General features: G+C 38.9%; 1 protein-coding gene across 1 annotated transcript in view; it reads right to left on the bottom strand.

Moving 5' to 3' along the window:
• The window catches only part of ttc27 (tetratricopeptide repeat domain 27), an 89208-nt gene that overhangs the window by 16012 nt on the left and 58739 nt on the right, over positions 1-14457 (bottom strand). The window contains exons 12-15 of the mRNA XM_042502086.2: positions 4204-4326; positions 1881-2108; positions 1033-1131; positions 577-629 (exon numbers count right to left, since the gene is read on the bottom strand). Coding sequence (XP_042358020.2) covers positions 577-629; positions 1033-1131; positions 1881-2108; positions 4204-4326 — 503 coding nt within the window. The remainder of the gene's footprint in view (positions 1-576; positions 630-1032; positions 1132-1880; positions 2109-4203; positions 4327-14457) is intronic.

The following is a 14457-nucleotide window of genomic DNA, read 5'->3' as shown; positions in this document are numbered from 1 at the left end:
GAAGCAGTATGTCATCAACTTGTTCATTCAATGTCTTGAAGGGTTGGTGCTGTTTTTTAAAATCAATACAAAATACTGATTTAGCAGGATTTGTTGTAGGGTTTAATCATTTTTGCAACACCTCAGTTGAGTTAAATGTATTATTTTCTTATTCTAATGATGTTGATGGTGACCACAGTTTTACGCTGATACAATAGATGTCTAATAACACTCAGTTTTGTCAAAATACAGCAAATTGTACTCATAGACACAGAGCAATGGATACAAATCTTAATTTTCTAAGGGGGTGTACTCATTTATGCTGGGCACTGTATGTGCAGGACACCTTGAGGGCTTTGTTGACCGCCTGACCTTTTCTGTGATGTCACAATCAGGTCAAATTTTCAACAACTTCTATGAAAAACTATTGGAGCAATTTCTTGAAGTTTGCTATGCATATTGATGGTTCTCTGCTGTGGAGCGCAAAACTCATCTGACACAAAACTCAATCCTATGACCTGTATGACACACCTACAACAGATGCAAACACCTCAACACATGCTACTCTATTCCAACACACTCCACATTCATACTCACTTCTTTTGGAGGCGAATGTAGGCTGTGGAGAGGTTGTTCCAGGCTTCTGCATTCTGACAAGAGCAGGCAAAGACAACACAAAGTGGAGAGACAGTAGGAAAGAGTTGTAGAGAATAACAATAAATAATAATATGGAACATACAGAAGAAAATGCAGTCCTCAAGTATCCCCACAAGTATGCACAGAAGCAGTCAAACTGTGACGGGTTTGCAAAGGGTATTAGTGTTGCGTATTCTGCTGTGTTGTGTGTGTGTGTGTGTGTGTGTGTGTGTGTGTGTGTGTGTGTGTGTGTGTGTGTGTGTGTTCAGTGTGTTTGTGTTCTGGACAGGGACAGTGAATGAAGGAGGAGTGTTAAAGTGAGAGATTTGTGGGATGGTTATTTCTTCCATGCACAAACTTGTACTTTTCCACATTTTGATGTGGTTGGTGACATTTAGCGTGTGTGTAGGTACTTACATCTGGCTCCAGTCCCACACACTTCTTGAAAGCCTTGGCAGCTCCCTCATAGCCCTCCAGGGCAAAGTAGGCACAACCGAGGGAAAACCATACGCCGAGCTGTCCACACACACACACACACACACACACACACACACACACACACACACACACACACACACACGCAGACGCACACGCACGCACACACACACACACACACACACACACACACACATTACAAGTGAATCCATGTATGTTTTTTTGTGCTAGATTCTGATGTTTTTCGCAGGTTATTTGACTTTGGTTTGATTTCCATTGAAAACATGGGGTAAAAGACAATGACTAATTTGGCATGAGATGCACCACAAAGACGTTAGAAAAAGGTCAAAAAAGCTACTTAGGAATATTTTAAAAAGAATGAAAGATTAATAGAAAATGTCCAGGAAACTGTATTTAAGAAAATGTACAAAACAAATAATAATAATAAGAAATATTTATATATTGCATACCTTTTCCAGTATGTTTTTTTTTTTTATTATTTTTTTGCTTATTTTCAGGTAATTTCAGGTAACTCTTTTTGCAAAATTTTGGACCATGTGGTGAAAGTTTCTCATTGCATTCCTCCCATGTTTTTGAAAGAAGTCACACCAATTTGCTTCACTTTTAATGGCCTAAGAGAATTGAAACTAATATTTAGGAGAAACACAAATGTTATTTTGCCTTGTAACTAATTACTTTTACATGCAGTAACTGGTATTGTTACTCAATTGCTTTTGAGAGAAACAACTATGAAACTAATTGCTACTTTTACTAACTTGCACATAAGTTGTCACTTCATGCGTCCTGAGCAGATGACTCTTTGTTTGTACCTGCATAGTGTTGATTTTGACTGACTCCTCGAAGCAGTCCACACACTGCTGGAACTCCTTGTTGTGGAGGTGCAGCAGAGCTTTGGAGCGCATGGCTCTGGCGCTACGTCGGCCTGAAAGCTCCCATGCCCGGTCATAGTACTGATGGTCCCTCAGTATGTCTCCCAGGAGGCAGTAGAGACTGGGCGTCTCCTTCTTCTCCAACTCACGACGGACGATTTCCTCAGCCTGAGCACGTGGAAGAGGATAGGGAGGGCCAAAGAAGGGGAAGAAGAAAAAAAACAAAAAAAAAGAAGTGTGGAGCAGTGTTAATGATGCAGCAGTATCAGAATAAATTGGAGGGATTATGACAAGGAATTTACTTTTTTTGCTTTAGTGCAAGAGAATGGAAATATTCTAACACTTAACATTAAAATATGAAAAGGAATACTATAAGAAATGTACAACAAACCTGTTTTAAAGTCAAAGAGCTGTACAGTGTGTGCAGGAATATGCTAAATATTGTTGAAAATAAACTTAACCCTGTGCAATGTCTGTATCACAAAATACAATTTTATTATCACAACATGTAATTTGTCAGAACGTGCAAATATTTGTGTGCAATTGGTGTAAATACCATAACACTTCAAATAAAAGCCAAGTCCCAAATAAACAGCCAGTCCCTTTTACTAGCCCGGTGTAGTGACACATTTTGACAAATAAAAGCCTGTCTCAATTAGAGGCTCAGTCTGGTTCATGCAGCTCATTTTGGGTGTATAAAACCGAGTTATTGGCTGCCTGCTGGAGATAATGTTAGTTAGCTGCTTAGATCATGCATACATTGGTAAGATTCTCTATAATTCAATCATTCAGTTCATTTTACTGAAACCATGACCACCAAAGAAGACAATAATAGCCACATAGTAAAAAAGAAAGACCCCAAAAAAAGATTAGTAGATGTAAGACTGTGTTATGAAATTTTCAGGTAATTTTCTTGTACTTTTTAAATGTCTTGCTGAACTATGGGTCATTTCTTCTTTTGTTGCTCACTATCTTTTTCCCATGATGGATAAATAAATAATTTAATTGTATTACCATCTTTGCTGAGCAAGTCTTGTGTGAAAGGAATTAAAAAACCTGTCCCCTATAGACGCCTGTCCCAAATATAAGCCTGTTGAGTTTAGTGATTAAAGCAAATAACAGCCTGGGCTATTCATTGACATATGACTTGCAGTAACATATAATGTATTTTTGCTTCATTTATCTTGTACATACCTTTCTTTGATATGCCTTTGCTGCTGTAATAATGCAAATTTCCCGTTGTGGGACTAATAAAGGATTATCTTATCTAAAAAAGTGTGCAGCGGGGGTGCCTGTTGGCTCAGAATATAGAGTGGCGCCCCATAAAAAAATAATCTTTAAAACAAAAAAGTGTACAGGGGACATAAAGTCTTTGATCACCTGTGGAGAATGCCAGTTTTGTACTCTTCCTGTAGGTGTTCTGTTTTTTTTTGTGGGGAACACTTTTGGGCCACTGACTAAATTCATTTTCTTCATGAATACTAACGTTAAAAACCTTTTTAGAATTCCTCCTTCACACCCCACGGCACTCAAATTGGACTGAGAGCTGATGAGGTCAAAAACAGTAAACAGCCCTTCATGCACAAATGCAGGGACTTTAACCCCTCAAAACACGGGTGCCTTTTCTTTTTAAACTTTTCTGCACTGTAAAGCTTTTCTTGATCTTCTCTTCTCTTTTGCTTGCATTTGCTGGTATGCAGCATCTCTCAACCTCAAACAGAAAAACTCATTAACAAGGGTGATGAAAGTCAGCAGCCTGAATCATTGGTATTCAGCAGAGATGCCTCTCTGAACTGTACAACAAACAGCTGAGAAAGCAACAGAATCCATCAAATCTGACAGTATCTGCCCCCTGCACTTAGAAATTTAGTTTGTGCCCTCTGGTTCATGTCTCACACAACCATCAGTCAAAACTAACAAATATTAATTCTCCATCATACCCTCTGATATGTCGCAGCTCATCTCTGTTAAAACACCATCATTACACCTTCAACCAGGCACGTCCAATGACCTTCGGTTTACTCCAGAGATACTTTGACATAAATCTAAAAATCAGGTTTATAGGTAAACTAGAGTGTTTTTTGCAGCTTATAAATGTTACAAAAGTTTAAGCAAAGAATTTGGGAAAAAATCTGTAAAATATATATAAAGTACAACAAGAATCAAAGTAGTACTCTTCCTGGATCTGTATGTCATTCTGTGTGTGTGTGTGTGTGTGTGTGTGTGTGTGTGTGTGTGTGTGTGTGTGTGTGTGAGAATATACCTTGCCATGTTGTCCGAGCCTTGCGTAGCAGATAACAGCGTCTTCCCAGAGCTCTAGTTTCTCATAAAGAAGCAGAGCGGAGCTGTTGCAGCCGAGCTCTGTCAGCAGGCTGGCCAGCTGTTTCTGTGGAGGATGAACACAAGACTGAGAGGTTACAACCACGCTAGCAGCTTTGCAATCTTACAAATACGCTAACATGCATATATTGAAAATGCCAGCATGATGAATCTACAAGTTATATTTTTTAACCATGTTTGCCATCTTAGTTTTAGTACTTTTACCATTTGCTCGCCAGCACTAAACACAAACTATATTTCAGAACGATGAAAATATATTTAGTTTTGCAGTGGGGTCAATATAAATCACTATTCATCAAATTCATTACAATTCATCCTAAGGAGTGTTTGCATCAAATTTCCTGGCAATCCATCCAATAGTGTTTAGGAACGATGAGTCTCTTTAAAATTTCATGGCAATCCATCATATATGTACTGAGACATTTCTGTCTGGACCAAAGTGGTGGACTGACCAACCAACTAACCATGTTGTCCCTGGAGACACATCACTGGCGTCTAACAAGAATTACCGCCTCGTGGCTGCATGTCTCCAAGTGGCAGTTACAGTTTACATCATAAAATATGGATGCTTCACACACATCATACCCGCAGCAGCACAGATCTCTGCGGTCAGCACATTTTCAAGATCAGTGTCACCAATTCAGTGTCTCACCAAATGTCTCCCCTTCAACTTCTGGTTATGGCGCTGTGCTGAACACACGTGTTTCTGACCTTGCGTGAAAATTTAGAGAATAAACTAACCAAACAGCCTGTATAGGATTAGTGAACATTCACATTTTGTGTTGCAACGGAACTACCAGCCAAAATGCCTGTGAAACCACCAGCAAAAGCTCAGAAATCGTCTAAAGCAGAAACTACGTGTGATTCAAACTCTAGCAATGAAGTCTCAGATGTGGTGGCTAGCTCGAGTCAAATCCTCAACGCCATTAACGCTTTGAAAGGGGACTTCATATCGAGATTTGATAGCCTGTTTAGCACTATTGAGGGAATAAAGAGTGAGCCGAAGGCCGTGTCTGTACCTGTCGAAGTGGAGGACAGAATTAGCGCTAATCAAGACGATGCAGCATCACTGGAAACACAGACCAACACCATGAAAGCGGCCATTGAAGTGCTAGTCTCTAACAACTTGGACAACTTGGAAAACCGAGCCCGCCACTCAAATGTTCGCCTGGTCGTCTTCCAGAGAAGGAAGAAGGGTCTGATATGTGTGCCTTTCTGGAAAGGTGGATTCCTGACATGCTTGCTGAACATAACTTTCCACAACCCCTGCTGATAGAGAGCACACAGAATTGGCGGAGCCAATGGTGATGCTGGGGGTCGTTCCACTATGTGTCACAGAGCGGTAATCATTAAGTTCCTAAACTACGCGGACAAGTCTTGGGTCATGATGGCTGCCAGGAGAAAGGGAGGAATACTCTATGATAACCAGAGAGTCATATTTTTCCCCAACGTTTCTGCTGATCTGGCCAGGCGGAGGAAAGTTTTCGACTTGGTGAAGAAAGAACTGGCTTCCCTCTCCATCCTGACTCTGTGATATGGGATAATTCATCCTGCTAAACTTCTGGTGACTGTTGAGGGGAGGCGACACACTTTTGATACCGCAACAGCATCGAAGGACTTTGTGTGTGAGTTGAAGGATGGCACTTCGGGGACTGTGGCAAGAGAGACAACCTTAGACCTGACTGCGTGGCTGATATGTTTAAGGCACTGAACTATGCTCTCTGGCCTCATGGAGGGCGAATTTAAGGACTGTTTAACTCGTGCAAAATAGCTGCTTGGTTGCTACAAAAGTGACACATTATATTTATAGATATTTCATGTGGGGCTTTGTTTACGATTGTTGGGCATTCTGTTCCTCGCTGTGCTGTGGACACGGGCGGACCAGTTAGGCTCCATAGTTTGGATGTTTGTACAAGGGGAGGGATGGCTGTATTTTTTTTAGTTTGGGATTTACACTCACTTATGTTTATAGTGTTTTAAGGCACATATTTTTCACTTTATTTTCTCATTATGTTTTATCTTTAGATTCCAGTCATGTCAAATCTACTGCAGTCAGTCTCATTATCATTACAATATGTCATCCGAACTTCAGTTCACATCTTGGAATATAAGAGGTTTAAACAAAGCTACACTAAAAGCCTAAAGCTGTCAAGCTAAAAGAGGTCATGTAGGATCAGACAATTAAAAGCCAAAATAGTTTTTATCCACGAGACCCACTTTACCCCTGAAGATGTAATCAGAGTGAGGAGGAGGTGGCCTGGTCCAGTATTCTCAGCTTCTCTTTGTTCACACTCACGCGGGGCAAATACTCAATTATGTTCATACACAATTTTGTGCCTTTTCATCTCAACAGTGTTGATGAAGATCGATTTGGCAGATACCTCATTATCCAGTGTGAAATCCTCTCAGCCCGATTAAATCTGGTTAATCTATATGGGCCCAATGAAGATAGCCCCTCCTTTTATAGACACCTGTTTTTATCATTGGCTGCTTTATCTGGCAGTTTTGTCATAGGCAGGGACTTTAATTGTGCTCTCCAGCCTGAAATGGACAGATCAACTTGGAATGATACTTCTCATAATCAGACAAGAAAGGAGCTGCTACAGTATAGTAAATAATTTAATTTAATTGACATTTGGAGAGGGAGACATCCTGACCAGTCTCACGATGCTGGTATGATAGCATTATAATTTCAGATCATGCTTCCATTTCATTTTCACACCGGGTTTAAAACTTGGGCATCTCAAGGTGTAACTAAAATATCTGACCTCTTTAAAGACAATCTTACTTTTGTGTCTTTTAAAGAAAGCCACATATAGAATACCATCACAACATTTCTTTAAATATCTTCAACTGAGAAGCTTTATACTGGCCAGGCAGTGTAATAATTTGAAACTTCCCCCACTGTCTACCCTTGAAGACTTTACGACGAGATTTTCAGACTCCAAGGGGCAGGTGCTTTTTTTTTATATGATTTGTTTCTAAGTAAATCCAAATAGTCGTCACAAAACATATTACAAGCATGATAAGATCTGCAAGAAAATTTCACAGAGGAAGAATGGTCCGGAGCTTGTTTTATAGCTCAAACTCAGAGTGTGAATACAAATTCAAAGTTATTGCAATACAAATGGATAAGCAGACAGTACATAACCCTAAGAAAGCTGCACCTTTTCAACCCAAATATCCAGATACTTGTAAATGTAAGGATCCTTATTCCATTGCATGTGGGAATGCCCTTTGGTAGTCTCTTTCTGGAAAAAAGTGTTGAACCTGACCAGCCAAATCATTGAAAAGGAAGTTCCTCTCAAACTACAGTTATGTTTAGTGAATCATTTACCCAGATGATTTTGTGACCTCCAAGAATGAAAAATCCTTACTTAATATTTGTTTTCTGTAAGCTAAAAGATGCATAGCCTGTTCATGGAAAAAAGAAAAACCTTGCGTTAACTTCACAGTGGTTGACAGGGATGTCCTTTTACTTTGCTTTAGAAAAAAAAGCTACACATACAAAAAAACCTTGACAAGTTTTGGAAAATCTGGAAGGTCTTCTGTAATTTTCTTGAGAAAAATGATATTGAAGTAGATGGCTGGAATGATGAGCTAAACTGAAGATTTATTTATCTTTTCATTTTATCTTGATGTATTATTTGAACTTTTAGGTAAATGTATGTGTGTGTGTGTGTGTGTGTGTGTGTGTGTGTGTGTGTATTTTTTTTCAGCCATGTTTGTTGTGGTACATACACTGTTATAATGTAAATATTCCTACATGCAGCCTCTTAGTTCATTTATTTTTTTTTAATTATTATTATTTTTATTATTTATTTATTTATCCCTTTTTTCTCTTCAGTTAATTTAATTTCATTCCATTTATTTTCATTATTTTTATTAATAGAATTGTTTCTTCATGTGCCTTCTTGTTCTACGTTGTTCACTGTTTTTATAACTAACAAAATGTGAAATAATTATGTTTAAAAAAATGTTATCATGTCATCATTTTATCCTATTACACATTTGTGTAAAACTTGTTAAGATTATGCTTATTATTCTTCATTCCACACTAAGTCTAGAGGGGTTGCAATTTTGTTGCACAAATCAATCTCTTTCACATGTTCTAAGGTGGTCTCTGATCCTAATGGCAGGTATTTGATTATTACTGGCAAGATATACGATACCCCGGTTTTATTAGTGAATGTTTATGCCCCCAACTGGGATAATGCAGATTTTTTCAAGCAGCTCTTTTCTAATCTTCCAGACTTGTCCTCACACCTTCTCATTTTCGGAGGTGACTTTAATTGTTGGCTCAGTCCAGAGCTGGATCGCTCTTCCACAAAGAACACTACACCATCAAAATCTGCTAAGACGATTAATGCCTTCATGAGGGAGTTTGCTGTTTCAGATCCTTGGCGATTTTTTAATCCCACCGGTAAAGTGTATTCCTTTTTTTCAAATGTGCACCACACATTTACTCGAATAGACTACTTTTTAGTCGATAACAGAATTCTCCCCTCCGTTAGTTCATCTTCATATGGGGCTACAGTAATTTCTGACCACTCTCCTGTCAGTTTGAGTATCCGGTTTAGAGGTTCCGTCCAGCCACAAACCCCATGGCGTCTTAATGTGCGTTTACTTTCTGATGAAAATTTCGTAAATATGATCTCAGACCAAATTGATATGTTTTTGAGTATAAATAAGACCCCTGAAACCTCTGCATCTATATTGTGGGAAACTTTAAAAGCCTACATTAGAGGGCAAATAATCTCTTTTACCAGTCATGAGAAAAAACAAAGACGGGAAAAACTATCTGAACTAACAAACCGTATCGCTCAGTTGGACAGTCTATATGCAACCTCACCAACTCCAGACGTGTACAAAGAACGCCTCTCTCTACAATCTCAATTTAATACATTGACTGCAGACCATGCTGTTGAATTAACCCTTAAGTCTAGAAGTAACTATTATGAACACGGTGACAAAGCTGGCAGATTGCTTGCTCATCAACTACGTCAGACCACTTCTTCCCATCAGATTCCCCAAATCCAAACATCCTCAGATATCACTATAGACCCTGAAAGAATAAACAAGGAATTTAAAAAGTACTATGTTTCACTGTACACGTCCGAATCCAGTTCTAACATAGAGGACTTTGATAGCTTTTTTGCCACACTTGAGATCCCACAGGTACAACCTGATATGATTGAACAGTTGGAGAAACCAATAAGTGCCACTGAACTTTCTACTGCTATTACGTCTATGCAAGGTGGCAAATGTCCCGGGCCAGATGGCTATCCGGTAGAATTTTATAAAAAATTTCATCACAAATTGATCCCTCTTTTAATAGACATGTATAATGACTCATTTAAGTCCCTTAATTTGCCCCCAACACTTAATCAAGCCTCTATCTCTCTCATTTTAAAAAAGAATAAAGACCCTCTTTCCTGCTCCTCTTACCGACCAATTAGTTTACTTAATGTTGATTTTAAGTTGCTGTCTAAATTGCTCGCCCTACGTTTGGAATCTGTGTTGCCGACTATTATTTCCCCTGATCAGACTGGATTCATTAAAAATCGCCACTCTTTTTACAACTTGAGACGACTCTTCGATACAATTTATTATGCTCCAGCAACTTCGGTGCCAGAAGCTGTGATTTCCTTAGATGCTGATAAGGCTTTTGATCGTGTGGAGTGGCGATATCTTTTCTACACTCTGGAGAAATTTGGTCTCGGTAGGAAATTTACTTCATGGGTGAAGCTACTATATTCCTCCCCTCAAGCTTCAGTGAGAACAAATAACACCCAGTCAGAATATTTCTCCCTCCATCGCTCAACCCGACAGGGTTGTCCCCTGACCCCTCTTTTATTTGCTTTGGCCATTGAGCCTCTTGCTATCGCGCTCCCCCGCATAATAGGCATTTTCAGGAATGGGATAGAACAGAGAGTTTCTCTTTATGCAGACGATCTCCTCCTTTATATTTCTAATCTCTCAATGTCTGTCCCTGCAGCTCTCTCTATTTTTGACTCATTTGGTGTTATATCTGGCTATAAATTAAACTTCAGTAAAAGCGAACTATTTCCTTTAAATAAAGCAGCAAACGACTTCCCTTTACAAAATTTGCCATTTAAAATTGCAAAAGATGGCTTTACTTATTTAGGGGTTCAGGTAACTGACAAATTTAAAGACTTGTATAAGGCCAATTTTATCCCCCTTTTGAACCATGTACAAGAGGACTTTGACCGCTGGTCAGTGATTAATCTATCATTAACTGCACGCATTAACTCAATTAAAATGAATGTCCTCCCCAAGTTTTTATATTTATTTCAATGTGTACCCATTTTTCTCCCGCAAATCTTCTTTTCAGAGAATTGACACCATTATTTCAGAATTCATATGGAGTAAAAGGACCCCAAGGATACGCAAGCAATTCCTTGAGAGACCAAAGGCACTTGGGGGAATGGCTCCGCCAAACCTGAGATTTTATTACTGGGCTGCCCACCTTAGAATAATACAATTCTGGCTGCAGTTTGACTCACACCATCCCATGCCTGCCTGGCTTGCATTGGAAGCTGACTCCTGTCATCCAGTGTCCCTGTCAGCATTAGTTCATTCTCCCATTAAGAGCTCTTCCTCAAGCTACACGAAAAATGTAATAGTTAAAACATCTTTGAGAATCTGGAATCAGTTCAGGCGCTATTTTGGCCTTCAGACCTATTCAGTATTAGCTCCAGTAATGGCAAATTATGCTTTCCCTCCGTCCCTGGTAGATGGTGCGTTTACAATTTGGTCCGACCTAGGTATTAAATCTTTTAAAGACTTGTATATCGATAGCAGTTTTGCTTCTTTTCAACAGTTATCTGAAAAATTCTCCCTTCCCAAACAGCATTTCTTCAGGTATCTCCAGATTCGCAGTTTTGTTAGTAGCAGATTTCCCCAGTTTCCCAGTCTACCTGTTGAATCACCATTGGACACATTCCTTAAACCAGCACCGGCTCTGAAAGGAATGATGTCACATATCTATGTTCAGATTCATTCCTTACGTATGGTTTCCTTAAATTCCATTAAATCACTCTGGGAGGCAGATCTCGGAGAGGAAATTACTGAGGAGCTCTGGGAGGATGTCCTTGACAAAGTACATAAATCATCTATCTGTGCAAAACATGGACTGATCCAGTGGAAAGTTGTACATCGCACCCACCTCACAAAGGTTAGGCTGTCACGAATCTATAAAGATGTGGACCCGACATGTGACAGGTGTCACCAAGCTCCAGCGAGCCATGCTCACATGTTTTGGTCCTGCTCTGCTTTGCAGTCCTATTGGGAGGAAATCTTTAGATCAGTGTCCAAGGTTACTGGGAAACTGATCAAACCTAATGCTATGATTGCACTATTTGGTGTGTCCACGGTGCCACTCTCCTCCCTTGAGGCAGCCTTTATAGCCTTTGTCACCCTTCTTGCCAGACGACTGATATTGTTCAAGTGGAAATCTTCAATAGCCCCATCACACATAGTATGGATAAGAGAAATCCTTAATTGTGTCAATATGGAAAAAATCAGGTGCATAAAGAATGGTTCCCTGAGAAAATTTTATAAGATGTGGGACCCTTTTTTCAAATATGTACAAGAACTGGACTTCCAAGGGACTTCTTAGTGGCTAATCAGGATTCTCACCTGCATTACTCATGAAGTAACGAGCAGCAACTGACCAACATTGTAGTACTTTATTTTGATTTTGATTTTTTTTTTTCTCTCTCTTTCTTTCTTTTTATTTATTTTATTAATATCATTATTGTATTGTTTAGGTCTTGTCCCGTCCTAGGTTTGTATTGCTTTGTTTGGTCTTCACTGGCACTGTTGCTTTGTCAATACTATACTGTCCAAAGGTTACTGTATTGTTTGTATTGTTGTCGCTTATGTGTTTAATTCTGAAAATGTTAATAAACAGATTGTGGAAAAAAAAAAAAAAAAAAAAAAATCTTTTTGTTGTATTCTCTAGTTCAAGACACATTTTTCAAGTCCTCAACAAGTCCTCCAGTTTAAACAACAAAACATACTGTCTGTGATTTCCTTTGAAATCAACAGTGTTTTCTGATCTAACACCCTAATTGGTAGGGAGAACAAACAAATCAATCAAACAAATCATAGCAACTAAAAAGACTTGTGGTAGTTGTCTGATATGTCACCTCATACAGTATAGGTTTGGTTAACCCTTTTAACACCTGGATAACATCAGTTTTCTTGTTCTGTGTTCAGACACCTGTCACATCTGTTTACATTTCTGAAACCTGCAAAAATTGGTTTGGGGACATGGGGACAGTAAAATTACCCCAATACTAGCTGTTTGATTTTTTTTTTTTTTTTTCTCTTTCTTTCTTTTTATTTATTTTATTAATATCATTATTGTATTGTTTAGGTCTTGTCCCGTCCTAGGTTTGTATTGCTTTGTTTGGTCTTCATTGGCACTGTTGCTTTGTCAATACTATATTGTCCAAAGGTTACTGTATTGTTTGTATTGTTGTCGCTTATGTGTCTAATTCTGAAAATGTTAATAAACAGATTGTGGGGAAAAAAAACTTGTTAAGATTGTTTATGATTGTTTATATTTGTTATTGCGTTATGGCCAAAACCGTGTTTTTTGAGGTCACAGTGACCTTGATCACACACACACACACACACACACACACACACACACACACACACAGAAAAGGCAGAACCCTGCCCCCCACCATAAACATGCAGCCCATGGCTCTCCGGCATGGAGAAACAGCATCACAGCGCCTGCTGCAATCATCCTCCTCAACCTGCTTTCAAGTCCTCAGGCGGCAATAGGGACTCTTCAATTCCAGCTTTATTGCTGTTATCAGTTATTACATGGCGCCTGGGTGATGTCTCCTCCCCAAATGATCTCTCCAACACTCCTCCTCCAATCTCTTGGACAAGTCTGAATCTTTCTATTACCGCTGATTCTACTCGCTGCTCTTTCTGTTTCATCTGTCTGGACTCTGTTAGAGTTTAACTTTTGTCTGCTAAGATCTTATGATGCTTTGTGCTTCAGCAAATATGTCATGAAATGTCATTATTGCCACTTTCTACAGCTTGTGTGAGACCAAAACATATCTTTTTACAATATATATATTATCCCCTGTTGCTTTAGAGTTGTACATTTTGCACAAAGGGCAATTTTGAGGATTTTACTGAAAACTGAAAGCAAGTCAGGCTGAGACTGTAATTCACCCAACAGCGACTGTCCAAACAAACTAAACTAATATTCTTCACAGCAGGTCTGTTCAGTCTCGGATTTCTCCAGATGTTGAGGCTGTGTGCAAAAATCAGTAGTTACAGAGATATTTTGTATCTAAAGAGTTTAAAATGATTGTGTAGGCTCACCAAGAAGAACTGACATACATGCAAGCATTTGCTGGAAAAATAAATAAATTCATAAATGCCTGACTATAAGGGTCCAATCATAAAGTTTATTCATTAGAAAAATTACTATCTTGTATTTAGACAATAGGAACACCCAGTAAATATAGCACTGAGTTTTCCCCACCAACTTTGTCATGGTGTTAATTATAGACTATAACACAAAAATGGCAATAACCAGCATAAACCACCATGTTCTGAACAGACACATTATGAACACTAAAAAAGGGATATTTCCCTTTTGGAACATTAAACAGCAAACTTAACTACAATCCACAATCTACTCAGTCCATCACTAGGCATCATGGGAAATGGAGTGTTGCTACATCATAGCCTACAGTCTAAAAAAACTCTAAAACGAGGGTAATCATGAATAAAATGGGGCTTAACCGAAATAGGTCGGCTGATGTCAAATAATCTATTGGCTTTCTATGACAGTCAAAGGGGTGAGAAATGATTTTTAAAAACTTTAATGTTATTATGTTCTTTGAAACTAAATCAAACACCTACATTCATTCTCAGTCACAATTTGAGAAAAAAATCTAAAACATGGGACAAAAGTGATGCCTGCACTAAAAGGTAAGCTGCTATAAGGATCTGTCTTTTGGGATTCCCTGACATGCATGACAGGTAGTGTCTTAGACAGTTATCCTGTTATGGAGCTGGATAGCTCAGCAGGACAAGTTACCATGGTGACTAAGTGGGGACTCACATAAACCACATTTATGGACCGGATCTGTCACTATGGCGAGACTTATCGAAA

This window comes from Plectropomus leopardus, chromosome 13, assembly GCF_026936395.1.
Source record: "Plectropomus leopardus strain MGB_pleo_1.0 chromosome 13, ASM2693639v1, whole genome shotgun sequence".
Taxonomy (NCBI): Eukaryota; Metazoa; Chordata; class Actinopteri; order Perciformes; family Serranidae; genus Plectropomus; species Plectropomus leopardus.
The sequence above is the reverse complement of the archived record's forward strand: the minus strand, read 5'-3'. Positions and strand labels throughout refer to the sequence as shown.